The sequence below is a fragment of the Chrysemys picta genome, chromosome 6, assembly GCF_011386835.1.
Source record: "Chrysemys picta bellii isolate R12L10 chromosome 6, ASM1138683v2, whole genome shotgun sequence".
NCBI classification, from domain to species: Eukaryota; Metazoa; Chordata; order Testudines; family Emydidae; genus Chrysemys; species Chrysemys picta.
In genome coordinates, this window is record NC_088796.1 from 119,575,807 (window position 1) to 119,593,425 (window position 17,619).

Here is a 17,619-nt window from a genome sequence, read left to right on the forward strand (position 1 = left end):
AACACACAGTACCTGGGTACAACATTCCAGAGCTGACATCTCCGTGAGCTGGGGACAAACAATAAACACTGCCTCCAGCATATGGAAAGAAGTCATGGTGCAGAAGGAGAAGGTTCCATGAACTTGTTACAATGCAGAAGCTGTCTGGTTGTTTAGTAAAAGCATACCAGAGATGTATTATTACTGCCATCAATGCACATGTGTTTCACAGCATCCAGGAATGTTTGGCTTGGCCTTTTAAAAGCTGAACTTTTTGTATAAAACATCGCTGGAAAGAAATTAACACTGTTGTCTGATAATCTTCACTTCCAAAAACGGAGCTTTGCTGCACAGGGTGTAGCTAAAGCAGAAATCTACCCAAAGGCAATATATGTCTTCAATTAGGCAATTGCTTCTTTGTGAAGGCTTTGACCACAGACTAAACAATAACATGGCTAAGGTGCTTACTGGCCATTTAGCACTGACATCTTCTTTTCTTATCAATTAGGGTGGTCTTAAATGGGATTAGGAAGAGAGCATGACTTTATGAGGTGGTGCTGCAGCCAGCTAGTGCAGAAACACTGCAGAAACCTAGGGATAAATCAAAGCACATGGTCTTCACTGCAGAGTGAGGCTGGGCTCTTACCTGTGTACTGCTCCTAACCCCCCATCCTCTCCACACACGAAAACCTCTCACACGAGTCTGGTGGTACTTTCAACCCAGACTAGGTGGTATGTGTTAGTTACAGCCCAGGTTCCACTTTCACTGGGGCTGGTAACCTGCCCACTTTGGACTGAAGCTGCAGGCTAAAATTGTTTGAGTGCTGTTAGTCCTCCAATGCTTTCCCATGATTTCCCGTGTGCCCAGAAGGACAGACACATTCTCCCAGAATTCAGTGGGAAAGATTCATAGAGCAGCTGAGCCTACTGCAGCCCAAAAAGTTATGGGATATTGCCCCAGAAGTCCTACTGACACATGAGTGAGTGTAGCACCCATGAGGGCCCAGTAACTTGGGCACGGCTTTGCCATGTGGCTGCTCACACCTGGGCTAAGATATCCCAGATGCTGATCACCCAGGCTAACTGCAGTGAAGACATACCTTTTAAAGGCCATTTTATCAGTACCCCCAGACTTCTGCTTGAGAGTGGATTACAGATTATGATGGTGGTTCTCTAAAAGCTACAGGAATACAACATACACCACTATGTTAGGGGACCCCATTTACAACACAGGTGCCCCACACACAGTTCCATTTTGTAGTGTAGACCAGACCTTAAGCATGTCCCCAAACTGTGCAAAAGCTTTGTATTGTCTATTAGCTGGGCATCTCTCCTGAAGGACTCCAGGGGTAGGCAACCTATGGCACGCAAGCCGAAGGCGGCACGTGTGCTGATTTTCAGTGGCACTCACACTGCCTGGGTCCTGGCCACCGGTCCGGGGAGCTCTACATCTTAATTTAATTTTAAATGTAGTTTCTTAAACTTTTTAAAAACCTTATTTACTTTACAAACAACAATAGTTCGGTTATATATTATAGACTTATAGAAAGAGATCTTCTAAAAACGTTAAAATGTATTACTGGCACGCGAAACCTTAAATTAAAGTGAATAAATGAAGACTTGGCACACCACTTCTGAAAGGTTGCCAACCCCTGGACTACACTATACAGTGATTTGGGGTTTGGTCTGACCCGCTGATAAACTCTGGATCGAAAACACCAGGTTTGGGTGTTTCAGGGGTGTGAAGGGTTAGGTAGCATTGGGGCCCAAACCAAAACCTAACATTCACCAGAGCATTAAACAGCTCTCTAGGAAAACCTCCGGCTAACACATCCCCAAAGCAAGCAGAATCTTCAGGACAAGTTGGGTGTTTAATGCCCTAGCTCGCTTGCATGTGCAATGTCATTGGCTGCAATCTCTAAGCAGCAGATATGGGGCACACACGTTACTCCTGATCAGAGGAGGAACAGAGTGAGTTCCAATAGCCCATATTACACAAACCTCTTCCCTACACTGGCAGGATTCCCTGTTCACAGAAGATGAGTCTGCCAGCATCTCTGCTTCATGCACATTGCTGACACCAGGGCAGATTTTGTACTATGGTGGGTCCCCCCCAAAAAATCTTAATTACATCTGAACTGCCCAGTTAAGACCAAATTCATCCTACCCCGTCCTTATTGCCCATTTTATGAACTAGATCACAATTATACTACTTGAGCAATTAAAGAAGAAACAAAAAGAAAAGGTAAAAAACAGCAGATAATTTCAATGGTAGATTAAGTTCAAGGTCAAATGGATCCAATAGCTTAGGCTACACACTCCAGAGAGCCTCCGTATTTTTTAATAAATCCCCTCCACCAACACATATACATCCAAATTAGTTTAAGGCTTCTTTTGTTTGTTTGTTTGTTTTTTGGTCAATGAGGGCCACATCGCCCCTAGGTCCATCCCTGTGCCGTATATTTTTAGAGAGACTGTACAGCTGCATGGCACTCAGTAAATACTGTGGTACAAATGTGAGTCTTGCCCTGGAAGCAAACAGTTTGTTCTGACAGATTTTGTATGTTTATTTGATCATTGTTCATTTTCAGAGCACAATGAAAGAAACAAACCTAGGCTTGTTGCTGAAGGGGGCTTGTAGTTCCTTAGCTTCCAATGCAGCTCAGTACAATTGTCACAAAAACATGATTCCATCAAAAATGGCATTTGGGAGGCTCTTGGCACCCTATCGCACAATCCGTTGTGAAAGCAAAACTCCCACTGACTTGACTGGGAGTGTCACACAGATTACAAACTGTGGGAGGTAGTAGACAGGGGCTAAATCTACACTGAGATTATTCCTAACATTTCCCACCATTGAATCTCTGCCAGCCAGAGTGACTGCAGAAGCTCTAGTGTAGACCAAGGCCTCCTGCATAGGACAACTTGGTAATGTGCACCAACAGTACTATCCAATGGGGTGACTTTCCTCTTCCCGAAGGAATTTCTCTCTGCAATATCTAGCTGAGTGGAGACTGTTAATTACATATTTTACTATGGCTTCATTTGGATGCTCAGTCTATTCCCTGTTTATTGCTATTGTTTGCAATGGCTTTTCCTCCAACTTTTATGGCAAATGACATTTGACTTCATGTCTGAAGTAGGAAGTACCAATCTGGTAAGTCAGGCTCTTACTGTATGTTCCTAGAGCATAGAGTAAGCAAGGATCTCTTGGTGGGGACTCGGCATGAATTGCACTTAGCTAGAAGTTACCCCTAAACTGTGCCCAGAAGGAAATAATGACAGCATTGTCTGCCCTCGTCCCATTCCACACTCCAAAGACATATAGATCCCTTTTTAAAAATAGGCAGCGTCAGCCTGAGAAGGGGCACTTTGATTTTAAAGCGGTTGAATGAGGGAGGCTCCGTGAAGGCCAAATTAAAATACATAATTACAATGTTACTGGAAATATTAATTCTTGTATTTTCAGCTGTTGAAATCTGAAAGGAGTGCTCACATTTTATTACTTTTGACGCTGCAAATGTGGTTTAAGGTGCGTTTGACCTGCAATGCATTTAAGGATTTTAACACTTCAAATTTTTACAAAATAGTTTGATGGGTACATCTGCCAGCTGTCAACGAGAACTTCCTGCTCTGAACTTTCTTCCTCTGCTTGTTTCCATGTCATCCATCCAAGTCCCTGGAGAGCAACAATTCAACTCCCATCTCCACAAACCTCTTCTCTACTTCAGAGAATGAATAACTACACTCCTAATTATGTTGCTCTGCCTAATACAGCACTTAATACGTGGATTACAGGGGATGAGTTAGAAAATACTTCAAAGTGGAATAATCGGTTTCAGCATTAGCGCTACTAAAATTTCAATCTACCTTAACTTGAAAGGAGGTTAATGACAACTGTTCACATCAAAATAACCGAACTCCCCGAGCCATTTTTAAGGTGAATATAGTATAATCAGTTAATTAATCTAACAGTAAACAAGCAAGCACTAAGAAGAGAGCTATTCTGTTTTAGTGCCACCTTGGTAGTATTTATGAACCGACTGATAAAGCCTCTAAGGAACTTGTTAACCAGGCTCCAGGGAATATGTCTGGATAAGATGGGAATTGTTGGATATTCAGTGACACTAGGGGTCAAATGAAAGACATTGACTAGCTGCAGAAAGATTGTGTTAAAAACATTTTATTGAGATATGAAACTATGGTACCTAAACTATGTACCTGATTCACAATACACAGAACATATGGTTATTTTGGAATGCATAACACTTAAGCGTATGGCACTTCAGAGATCTCCTAAATCTGTAGGATCATCTTATCAACCTTCCACTCCCCCAATAGATTTACTCCTTTTCCCCCCACAACTGTTTCCACAGGATATTGACTAGATCATATAAATGAAGTGGAAGGACTAAGGAACTAATCCGAGATAATAGACAGAACATTAATCAATGAAATTGATGTGTTACAATACATCCACTTTAAATGTCAAAATCCCCCAAAGAAATACCAAAGACAATAATGTACCAGCTATTAAAAACATAAACAAAGCAAGAGAGCAGCAGAATTGCAGGCACCTTACTTAGAAAAAGCAGAGAAAATAACAAAATGGTAAAGGCATAAAAAAAATGACAAATTTGAAAGTCTATAGAACAGGTCATAAAAGAGTGAGCACAATAAACTAAAAGTTTAAGTGAAATGATTGGTCCTCTTCATTCTCACAGGAAGCTGGGTCTGTTTGAATCCTGGGAAGAGATCACCATAGCCCCATCCAAACCTAAAGCCCTGCCCCCTCAACTGAGGGGAGGGACCATAAAGCTCAAAAAACACTGAGTACAAAGGACAATAAATAAAATGATTGTGACCAGGGCCGGCTCCAGGGTTTTGGCCACCCCAAGCAGCCAAAACAAACACACAAAAAGCTGCGATCGCGATCTGCGGCGGCAATTTGGCGGGAGGTTCTTCGCTCCCAGGCGGAGTGAGGGACCGTCCGCCAAATTGCCGCCGAATACCTGGACGTGCCGCCCCTCTCCGGAGCCGCCGCCCCAAGCACCTGCTTGAGAAGCTGGTGCCTGGAGCCGGCCCTGATTGCGACAGGAGTGGGGAGTTTTCATTTTGGTGAACTGAAGAGTTCCTCTTAATACAGCAGCATAGTCCAGCCCAAGTGCTCAAAAATCACAAGTCAAAAGCCCCAACGCATCATGAAACTGGCTTAAATGTCATGAGACTTTTTAAAAAATAATACATGTGGGATTCTTTTCTTTTCTTTCTGATCCTTTAGATGTAGTAGTCACGTCACATTTTCAAGCTTTTCTCCACAACCACCAAGGCAAGACACTTACATTTTGTTTTTTTTAAATGAAAGCTGAAATTTTCATCTAATTACTTGACTTCCTATAGGTGAGAATTTATGAAAAAAAACACTAAATATTGCAAGAGTCATGGCAGCAGCTTTTAAGAGAAGGATGAACTCATCTGTGGCCTGATCCAAAGCCCACTGAAGTCAACGGGAGTCTTCCACTGACTTCAAAAGGCTTCTGATCAGACTGCTAGAGCATGATACTCAATAGAGGATAGCTTCACTAGGATTGGTGTTTTTTTTTTTTTTTTTTTTTGTAATTATTGGTACACAGAATAATTTCTTGTCTGGAATCCATTACAATTCTAGAACACTGATTATTCTTCTCCGTGTATGGATATTTATTTGGTAACAAGCGATCTCAGAGACTTACATCAAATATTTACTAGATTTACTACAGATTTACGTCAGATATTATTTAAGAGTCTCTTTTCTGAGAAATATAAGGAAACTGTTTTGCTCTGTACTATGAAGAGAATGAACCATCAGTTAATTTGGCGGCCAAAATTTTATGGGAATCATTTACAATCTATGTAAGAGGGATTTCAATTGCACATGACAATGTCCTTAACTATAACACTTTCAGTTACCATATCACAGCTAAAATCTGAGATGAGGCAGTTAGAAATTGATTGTCTGAATTTAGTCACAATAGAAGTGTTCTTTCAGAACTCGCCAATACCAAGTCATCTGATAATGTACTAAAAATCTGGAGATGCTATAGAGAGCAATTATTATGTAAAAGGGAACAAACCTGGCTGACTACTATACTGATCGAAATACAGTGGCAATTAAGTGCAAGGATTAAACTATACATACATGATAAAAATAAATTGTTATTTCAATTATTTTATTCCACTTTATATGCCAAACTCTCCTGCAGTTCTTCCTTCCTTGCTACAGGCTGAGCACAAACTAAAGCCTTTAAAAGTGAGTGTTGGTAAAAACAATATTCATTAGATCAAATTATTACATTCAAACAGCGTTGCTAAAATGTGTCACTAATTAATCTTGTAACAGTTTTGCTATGTAAAGGGAGACTAGACGTGGCTGTCCTGTCACTAATTTTATTTGCTTTAACTATGAAGCCCCCAGCAATAATGTTCTCGCAAGGCTTCTCTAATTTTGGTATCACTATAAATAGTACATCTACTATTATATCAGTGTACCCAGTCCCGTTCCCATTGAAAACAATGGGAGTTTGCTATTGACTTCAATGGGGGCAGGCTTTGTGCTTAAACGATGATAACAGCTTATCTTATGTGTCAAAGTTAAGTCGGACATTCCCCAAAATATAAAATGCTAAATGGTGATTCTGTCTCATGGGTAGGGCCCTACCAAATTCATGGCCATGAAAAACGCATCACGGACCGTGAAATCTGGTCTTTTGTGTGCTTTTACCCTATACTATACAGATTTCACAGGGAAGACCAGTGTTTCTCAAATTGGGGGTCTTGACCCAAAAGGGAGTTGCAGAGGGGTCACAAGGTTATTTTAGGGGGAGTCGCGGTATTGCCATCCTCACTTCTGCGCTGCCTTCAGAGCTGGGTGGCCGGAGAGTGGCAGCTGCTGGCTGCGCACCCAGCTCTGAAAGCAGCACCCCCTAGCAGCAGCACAGAAGGGAGGAAATACCATACCAGGCCATCCTTACTCCTGTGCTGCTGCTGGTGGCGGCTCTGCCTCCAGAGGTAGGCTCCTGGCCAGCAACTGCCACTCTCCAGCTGCCCTGTTCTGAAGGCAGCACCACTGCCAGCAGCAGCACAGAAGTAAGGGTAGCAATACTGCAACCCCCCCCCCCCCCCCCCCCCACACACACACACACACACAATAACCTTGTGACCTCCCCCACAACTCCTTTCTGGGTCAGGATCCCTACAATGACAACATCTGTGAAATTTCAGATTTAAATCTCTAGAATCATGAAATTTACAATTTTTAAAACCCTATGACCATGAAATTGACCAAAATGGACCGTGAATTTAGTAGGGCCCTAACCATGAGCTTACATAACAATTGGTCCCTTAAACAATGTTACAAGGAGATCTATTGATTTGCCATTGATTGAGTTATTCAAATCTAATCAGTATCTTGGTATTAAACATATGGCCATTTTATAGATCTTTTAGAAGGTTGCCTAGTGACAGAACTAGCTATTTTGGAAAAGTTAATGATGTTAAAATTAATAGTTCTGATTCCCAATATCTATTACAGCATTGCCATCTCTCCTGATTTTCTCACAAGTCTCATGATATTTGACATCTTTCTTCAGGGCTTATTTACTGTGGTCAAGTGAGTTCATGAGACCCGTAGCTTTAATTATTTTTAAAACTTCTAGCCCTCATGGTTGTGCAGGAAAGCTTGAAAACATGAAGGAGATGCATCCCTAAAGGCTAAAAAAAAACCCAGAAGGCAAATAAAAAGAACCCAAGATTGATATTTTAACTTCTCATGATTTTTATGCCAATCTCGTGATTTTTGTGGACTGCACTCGTGATTTTTCAATGCTTGGGATTGGTGATACTCCTATTATGGAGAAAAATGTCTCTAATTCAAGTGAAGATGTTGTCAAAACTGCTATATGCGTTTTGAAATATTCCAATTATACTGTACAATAGTATATTTGGGGGGGGGGGAGTGCTATGTATGAAAAGGCATCTGACACAAGGGTGTGTGAGACTACCTGAGTGAAGCTGGGAACTAATGCTCAAATTCAGGGCCAAATTCTCATGCGCTTCTTCATGTTGAATAGTATGACTTTAGTTGGACTAACCATGGAGTATGGTGCTACTTCTTGTGAATGAAAGTACTAGACATCTGGCCCATAACGAGTCTGTTACTTAGCAAGCCAGATCCTGTTCATCCCCCCCCGTGGTGGTGATGAAATACTTTAACATCCCTTTGCAAAAGGCAGTTGTGCACCCTCATCAGCTGCCTAACTGAATATACTTTAATAAGCATTCATGTATGAAAATGCCTCAATGGACAATATGCTAAATATGTTACTGCATTAATTACCAATCCAAAATGCACCGCTGTGGAATTATTCAGGGCTATCAGAGGGCACCCACTGAAGAGCAGAGTTAAAAACAAACATGCTTAGAGACAGGGATAACTGTAACACACAGAGTTCCAGATAATGTATATAACTACATGCATAATTTGACATTTGATCAACTGCAAGAAAATGCAAACTAAAAATAGTTCATTTCTAAGTATATACAAGAAAAAAACAAGAGACAATATGTACATTTTCCAGCTTGTTCCAGAGTGACACCCATTAGGTGTAAAACAGGCCAACGGGGGTGGCAGCCTATGATTTCATATACTTAGGTTGACAGTGTAAACATTAAGGGCAGGCCTCCATTGCTTGTTAAAGATTTTGGGTAAGTGATCTAGGAATGGACACTGAATCATAGGCTCACTCAAGTACAGGCAACACCACTAAGGATGAATTTAAGTGTAAGGACCGGATCCCATACCCACAAAAATAAACGGGGGCCTTTTCATTGACATACAGGGTATTGGATTGGGCCTGTAATGAAGTCCTTGCACAGAGCTAATGTCACAACTGTGAGTTTGTATTGCAAGGATGGGAAGGGTTTTAAGTTCTTTAATATGTGTAAATCTAAACTGGGCACTTAATTTTATTGGATAAAGTTCCCCAGATACCCTGTTTAGGTTTTGGCTCAATCAATAGATCAAATATATAGAGCCCTGCGTGGATACAAAAATTTGGATCCACATCTGATCTGCATCTGCGATAATTAACTTGTATTTGACCCGTGATTTGCACTCCACCTTTTATATATACCCGTATCCACATCAGCACCTTATCTCACTGTTAAATTTGGATCTGCATCCGATCGGCAAAGATGGTGAACAATACAGCCGCATCTGCAGATATAAAGCAGATATCCATGGATTTGCAAGGCTCGACAAATAGAAGTCTACAGACTGAACTGGAGCCAGTGTCTGTACACTGCTTGCTGACACCTTAATGTTAAACATTCTGAATGTATTAAACTGTTTTATTATGTATGCTTGTGAAAATATCACAATGCACTGAGTTGAAAGAAGAATGTTGTGCTTTTAGTGAGGCTATGGATACAGGGCCAAATTCTCCTTTCATTTATAGTTGCCCATACTATATGGTGTAACTACAGAATAGACTCTACGTAAAAAGAGAACCAATATAAAAATATAGCACAGGACTTTGTGGGACATCTCTTTTTTTTTTTTAAATATAATGGAAGTACATCTTGATTATATAAAAATTATACCAAAAAATCTCCCTTTCTGAATAAGGCCTTGAGTCAACAAGCTACTTAATCATTTGCCTAACTCTTTGCATGAGTATTTTCATTGATTTCAGTAAGACTACTCATCTGCTTAAAGTGAAAAACACTTGTAAGAGCTTTGGTGGCTCTGGGACAGAGCGCTCAGCACCTGGCAGGATCGAGACCTAAGCATCCAATTTAAAGCCATTGCAGGTATTTCATTCCCTGGATATGATGAATGTACACATTGTTCTTTATGACAAGAGTTACGGGGCATATTTCATAGACTCATAGGACTGGAAGGGACCTTGAGAGGTCATCTAGTCCAGTCCCCTGCACCCATATGCACTGTTTTGTAAAGGTTTAGCTGATACAGAATCTTTCCTTTACTATAAAAAATGTACAAGGTTAAATTCAGCATGTAATTATATTTGTAATAATAAAATATACAACCATCACATCTTTGCACTCTGTAAAACACAGGGCATGATGCTAAACATGGATGGATGAAAAAGCAGGAGACTTTCAATGTTATTCACATCTCTTAATTAGGGTGACCAGGTGTCTGGTTTTGGACCAGAACACCAGGTCGAAAAGGGATCCTGGCAGCTCCAGTCAGTGCTGCTGACCAGGCTGTTGACTGTGCGGTTGACGGCACCGCGCAGCGAGGCTGGCAGGTCCCTGCTAGCTTCTGCGCCACACTGCTCAAAGGAAGCAGCCAGCATGTCCCCTGTCTGGCTCCTATGCGTAGGGACAGCCAGGGGGCTCCATCCACAAGCTGCCCCCACCCCAAGCACTGCCCCCCGCAGCTCCCATTGGCCGGCCGGGAACTGTGGCCAGTGGGAGCCGTGGGGGCAGCGCCTGTGGACGGGGCAGCGCGCAGAGCCGCTTGGCCACGTTTCCGCATAGGAGCCAGAGGGGGGACATGTCACTGCTTCCAGGAGCTGCTTGAGGTAAGTCCTGCACCCCTGACCCCTCCCGCCCCGTGTCCCAACCCCCCCAGCCCTGATCCCCCTCTCGCCCTCTGAACCCCTCAGTCCCAGCCCAGAGCCGCACCCCCAGCCAGAGCCCTCACTTCCCCCCCCCCGCACCTCAACCCCCTGCCCCAGCCCTGATCCCCTCCCTCCGAACCCCTTGGTCCCAGCCCGGAGCAGCGTCCTACACCCCAACCCCCCCATTCCCAGCCCAGAGCTCGCACCCCCAACCCCAGCCCTGATCCTCCTACCGCCCTCCAAACCCCTCAGTCCCAGCCCAGAGCACCCTCCTGCACCCCAAACCCCCCATTCCCAGCCACACCCCCAGCCAGAGCCCTTACCCCCTCACACACACCCCAACCCCCTGCTCCAGCCCTGATCCCTCTCCTGCCCTCCGAACCCATCGGTCCTAGCCTGAAGCATCCTCCTACGCCCCAAACCCCTCATCCCCAGCCCCACCCCAGAGTCTGCACCCCCAGTCAGAGCCCTCACAACCCCCTGCACCCCAACCCAGGGCCCCCTCCTGCAGTGAGCCCCTCAGCCCCAGTCCGGAGCTCCCTCCTACACCGCTAATCCCTCATCCTCTGCACCACATCAGAGCCCACGCCCCCAGCCGGAGCCCTCACCCCCCCACACCTTAACCCCCTCCCACACCCTGAACCCATTTCTGGCCCCACCCCAGAACCTTCACTCCCAGCCCAGAGCCTGTACTGCCTGCCACACCCCCAACCCCCTGCCTCAACCCAGAGCCCCCTCCCACACCCCAAACCCCTTGGCTCCAACCCCCAGCCCAGAGCCCCCTCCTACACCCCAAACTCCTCATCGCTGTCCCCACCCCACAGCCCACACCCGCAGCCTCCTGAGCCAGACCAGTGAAAATGAGTGAGAGAGGGTGGGGAGAGTGAGCGACAGAGGGAAGGGAGGACGGAATGAGCGGGGGGAGGGCCTTGGAGAAGGGGCGGGGCATGGATGGGGCCTTGGAGGAGGGCTGGGGTGGGGCAGGGCAGGGCAAGGGGTTCAGTTTTGTGTGAGTAGAAAGTTGGCAACCCTACTCTTAATGCACTAATCGCAGGCATTCAGATAACACATTAATGAGGGTGGTATAATAGCCTGAACAGATGTCTTTGTAAGGTAGGAGAGTGGGATTTTTGAAGGCGCATAAAGGCGGTATGGGAGCTGGGTACCTAACTCCCATAGGAGCTTTTGAAAATCCTACACTTAGCTTTTAGTACTTCTTTTGGCCTGGACCCCAGAAACAAAACCACGTGGGTAGATCTCTGCTACTACACAGACTTTAATGGGGCTCTGCGTGAGTGCAGGGATCTGCCCACATGTCTGCATAATGAGTCTTAGCTAAAGTGGTTGCTATGTTAACAACACTGCTTGTATATCTGAACTTTAATTTTTTCAGAAGATGGTGCCAAACTCTATCCCTCAGCTCCCCAGCTACCACCTCCATCATCACGTTTACAGCTGAAAGAGGGTATGCAAAGAGCCTAGAAAAACCTAACCTTCTTCCACTCCTCCCCTTCCCTTGTGTGAGTCACTTAAACTTTCTCCAGTTTTACAGCTGTAATGTGATCCACGTGGGCAGACCCCATGTCCCTGTTGAGCCCCACAGATACCTCATAGGGGTAAGAGTCCACATGGAACAGGCCAAAGCCTGAGTTAGTCTGGCTTTCCTGCTGGGCAGAATCAGAAAAGGAGGTGGGAATCCCAGTGAAAGAGTCATGCCCAATTAAAAATTATGTCTCAAAAGCTGTCTTTTAGACAGAAAGCCAGACTAAGGAACCTCAGAGAGAGAGGGAAGTGATCCCACAGGCAACAATGCCTGGAGGCCCGATCCCTGCAGAGACCAGGTACAGGCAGTCTGCGTCTAGGCACCATTCCACCAGCAGCCCAAGGCACAGTGTGTGCTTCTTGAGCAGAGCCCCATTGCCTCGTGCTTAGGAGTGTGTGAAGTCATGGACATACCCATATACACACAGACAATCTCTGCTAGCCTGGCCAGTTGCTGTCCATGCTCCTCCATCCCAAGCTTGGCCAGTGAAACCAAACAGATTATGGCTGTCTCTTGCACAGGAGCACTAAGTGGGAAGGGGCTTCCTGTACTCTTCCCTTGCCCTCCAGCACCAAAGCTGGGGCAGCCATAATATGTGTTTAGAGTTCAGATTTTCACTGTTGGCCAAACTCTGACCCCCTTGCATTATAGTCAATGAGTGTGTTACCATTGGACTTTAACGGCAGCAGAGTTAGGCCAATGTTGAGAATTTTGGAAAATTCCACCCTAGGTGTCTATGGCACTCCAATTAATCATTGCCAATTTCCTTTAGAGTGACACCATGCGCACAGAACGAGGGAAATCATGCAGAGTACCCTGCATAAAGCTTGCACAACCCACAGACCTAACCCAGCTTCACACAGCTTACACACCGGAACTCCAACAATGTCAAGATGCCTCTGAATGTATAATATATTCCTTAAATAAAATAATAATAATAATTTACCGTCAACATATAGGAACCTCAAATTAAGCTCTTTAATCCATATGTAGTCACCAAAGTCAGAAGTTTGAGGTGAATGAAGCTGCTTATCAAAGTCAAACCTTGAAGTGATTAAAAATAGAGACAGGAGAATGGCTCCCATTTAAAAAAAAAATCTTGGCCTTGTTGAGCATCTGTTTTGTTGCTCCTTAAATACTGTGTTATTTTAAATTAGGTTCTCTCTTATTGCTTGTGTGAAATATACATAGATTCAGAGATTATAAACCCAGAAGGGATCATTAGATTATCCATTCTGACCTCCTGTGGACTTCTCTGAACCAATTCCTGTTTGAATTAGAGCATATATTTCAGACATGAACATTTGAGTTTCCTTCATCGACTACCCTTTTTAATTTTTATATAACTCAGTATAGAGTATACACCAGATGGTACAGAGTTAAAGAAATCAATGCACTAAAGTCTGGATACATCTTACTATAGCAAAATGAAAACAGCCTTCATTGAATGGGCCTAGCACAATGGAAGATTGACTCCCCCAGTAGTAGCACAGAAGGAATAATTCGTATCCTTCCTGGAAAAAGTTATGTACTTTTGTTTCAATCCCTTGAACTTCCCACCAGGCTGTGCAATCCTTTGTAGGAAGAAAAAGTCTTCCTGCACATAATTATAAAGCTTTTCCACAGACCACAACCCTCAGACACTTATGCATGTGTGTAACTTTAAGCATGTCAGGTTTACTGAATTCCAATGAAGTATGTGCATGAACATTTGCAAGTTCAGGGCCTGAGTCATTTTAGAAAACACCAGGAAGGAACAAAGTAGTATTTTTTTTAAGTACTATTTGTTGCACCAATTTGTGGGCAAAACACTAATTAAAGACACGGATTCTCCTATAGCAGGGGTGGGCAAACTACGGCCCTGGGGCCGCATCTGGCCCTCCAGATGTTTCAATCTGGTCCTTGAGCTCCCGCCAGGGAGCGGGGTCTGGGGCTTGCCCCGCTCTGGCGCTCCTACATGTAGGGGCAGCCAGGGGGGTCCACACACTGCTCCTGCCCCAAGTGCTGCCCCCACAGCTCCCACTGGCCAGGAACTGCAGCCAGTGGGAGCTGCAGGGGCGGTGCCTGCAGACAGGGCAGCGCGCAGAGCTGCCTGGCTGCACGTCCACAAGAGCTGGATGGGGGACATGCCACTGCTTCTGGGAGCTGCTTGAGGTAAGCGCCACCCGGAGCCTGCACCTCTGACTCCCTCCCGCACCCCAACTCTCTGCCCCAGCCCTGATCCCCTTCCCGCCCTCCGAACCTCTCAGTCCCAGCCTGGAGTACGCTCCTGACCCCCAACCCCTCATCCCCAGCCCCACCCCACAGCCCACACCCTCAGCCGGAGCCCTCACCCCCTCCAACACCCAATTTCGTGAGCATTCATGGCCCGCCATACAATTTCCATACCCAGATGCGGCCCTCAGGCCAAAAAGTTTGCCCACCTCGTCCTACAGTAATGGCTTGGCAAAATATGTTACTTGAGATGCTCTTGCTGTTGAAACAGCTATTAGCTGTAAAGAAAACACACCTACAATAAAATGTTCCCCAAAATTTAAGAAAAAGCAGTTGATCATCTCACCAGATACATGGTTAAATTCTGGGATGACCTTTCCAGACCTGTGGGTGGCAGAGGAGATTGCAACTGGGGTTTGATTTCCACACTACACCCTGTTTCTTTTGGTCTCTCTTATAGTGCCGGATCCAAATCCCACCCAACTCAAATGGAGAAACTGCCATTGACTTCTACGGACTTTTGGAACGTGCCCATAATGCTAAGGGACATGATTTAGTTAAGGTTCTGTATCAGGGTTTTTCCATGAGCTGCAGGCCCTGTTGTTCCCATAATGAAATAGATTCTGTATGGATATCTAAGTTTGTTATGGTATTAACATTCCTGGTATGGTTATTAATGACTTGTCTTACATAGTGAAGTCCTGATCCTGCAAAGAGATCTATATGGGCAGATCCCTGAATGTATACAGAATCCTATTGAGTTCAATGGGATTTATCTGCATGTACTCTGTTGATGGATTGAGGCCTTTTATCTCTATATGAATAGTTGCGTTGGTCCTTGGAAAATCAAATAAAACAAATAAAAAAAGGCTCAATACCAGAAGCAGCTTCAAGGGCTTTTTCGTTTCTGCCCATGTGCAGGGAGTAGATTGAAAGTGCTTTGGGGCAGGGCCTGTCTTTTTGTTCTGGGTTTGTACAGCACCTAGCGCAAGGGGTCTTGGTCCAGGAGTGGGGCTCCTAGATACCACTGTGTAATTACCACAGTGTAATTACCACAGTTATACAAATAATACATAAGAATAGTATCCATAGGATCATAACAGGAAATCTAACTGCGTTGTCATACAGAGGAAATACCCGCCGCCAAATTGCCACCGAAGCTGCGGGACCGGCGGACCTCCTGCAGGCACGCCGCCGAAGGCTCCCTGACTGCCGCCCCCTCCGCGGCCTGCTGTCCCAGGCACACGCTTGGTGCGCTGGTGCCTGGAGCCGCCCCTGCCAAGTCTGCATTTGCTACAACTGATGCAGTATTGCCAACCCCAAACATTCAAAAATCATGAGTCAGGCACTCAAAATTCATAACACCGTTTTGAAAATGAGATTTTTAAAAATACCATAACTTGGGGGTCTGGTTTCAGAGCCATTAAGATTCACGTTTCCAAACTTTTCCTTGCAACTACAAGGATTAGAAATAGAACATGTTTAAAAAACGAAAGCTGAGATTTGCATACATACACTGATTCCTTCATATAGGACCTTAGGAAAGAACACCAAATATTGCAAGAATCATGATAGAAATCATGAGAGTTGGCAACACTGCTGTTTCAGGTATTTTTGCAATATAAAAATCATAATGCTTCACCTAAAGCTCCATAATTTTAAATATCTAATGGAGATTGCTTTCGAGGAAAAGGATACCACACTACAATGTGGGAAACATTATGAACATCACTACAAGCCAAGTGAATTTAAATTGATTCCAAAGAAGTTTGCTTCTTTTCATATCCTTTTTAGATTTCAAACTTCCCAAGAAAAATAATTCTGTTGCAGCAATTCATCTTCTTACATTCTCACAGCGTCAAGATTAAAAAATGGCCTCAAACAGAATCCAATTTAGAAGACAGCGAGGGAGCATTATACAATTGAAGGGACTGGGAATCTGAAGATCTGGATTTTATCACTGACTTGCTGCATGATCTTGAGCAAGACACTTAACCTGTCTGAGCCTTGGTTTCCCCCTTTAACATGTACCTCAGAAGGACGGCTGTGAGGGCTAATTCATTAAATGTTTTTAAACCCTTTTGAGAGCCTTGGATAGAAGGTGCTATAAAAGTCAAATTTACAGTATTTTTCAGAATTCACTTGCTTCTCTTTTGCACTGTTCTTTCCAGAAATCAGCTTATCAGCACAACTGAGATGTCCAAAACAAAAATACATACATATATATAACCTCACCACAATGGGAGTGAGTTCTCTTTCATTTGCTAGATAATTCTGACACCACACACACACACACACACACACACACACACACACACTCATACAAAGACACTCCTAAGTATTAAAATAATAAATGATACTTTCAGATACCATCATGAAAACAAGTTTTCTTACCCTTAGCCCCTGTTCCATGGACAGGAAGAGGACTTGCCAGGGCGCTGTGTACCTGAACATCTTTGGCCTCTTAAGCAGACACAATAAATGGCAAACCGCACTCTAATCTCTCAGCTTTCTTGGTTGCTTTTCATTTGGAGATGCTTAAATTGAGAGAAATCCTTTAGCCGTATTCTTCAAGGGCCTCTTCAGTAGATTCTAAACAGTTACAGCCATCCTATTTGCACCCAGAGGAACTGAATAAGTAATTCACTAAGAGGCTTTCTTTCTTGGGAAGAGCTCAGCTCAAACTCAATTAGCATAACAGGATGATAACCTTTGAACCTCCCACTTCTGCTGTAGGCTGCTGTTTTGACAATGGACTGCATGTCACTCACAAGTCCCTGGCTTGGAAACCTTGGCTTTGTTTCTTTTTTATGTTATGTTTTTCACACTACTGCTATCTGATTCTGTTTTCCAAAGTCTAGAAGCAGCCATCAAAAATGACCTAGGTTGTTTCTGAAGCATTCAAAGACAATCAGATGCACCTGAAGCTTTATTTTTGCTGTGATCCCCCAGGCTAGCCTTCCCAGGCTGAAAGCCTCAGAGATCACTGCCTCATGATTGTATAGCCCGTAGATTTTACTAGAGGGATTTATAACTGTTCAGAATTGCTAAAAATGCTATTATAAAGAGCACTGGACTAAAATATCATCTATTTAAATGAGGCTGAAATATTTCTCAAAAATACATTAAAACCGTCTCTTTGAAACAGCCAAAATATGCTCTACGTTTGCTTGTGATCTAAAACTCCTTCTTTAGCGCCTGTGGATTGCACATTCATATGCAGAATCTAAGGCTACATCTACACTACAGCCGGGA

The 17,619-nt window shown here is 44.0% G+C and overlaps 1 protein-coding gene across 21 annotated transcripts in view; it reads right to left on the minus strand.

Annotated features, from left to right (window-relative positions):
• PALM2AKAP2 (PALM2 and AKAP2 fusion) overlaps window positions 1–17,619 on the minus strand; it is a 498,698-nt gene that overhangs the window by 69,487 nt on the left and 411,592 nt on the right. For 2 of the 21 annotated variants that reach the window (XM_065550549.1, XM_042850397.2), the window contains exon 1: window positions 16,759–16,779. The exons of the other annotated variants lie outside the window; for them this stretch is intronic. In XM_065550549.1, the coding sequence (XP_065406621.1) occupies window positions 16,759–16,776 (18 nt within the window). In that variant the 5' untranslated portion in view covers window positions 16,777–16,779. Of the gene's footprint in view, window positions 1–16,758; window positions 16,780–17,619 lie in introns of those variants that run through there. 21 annotated transcript variants of the gene reach the window in all.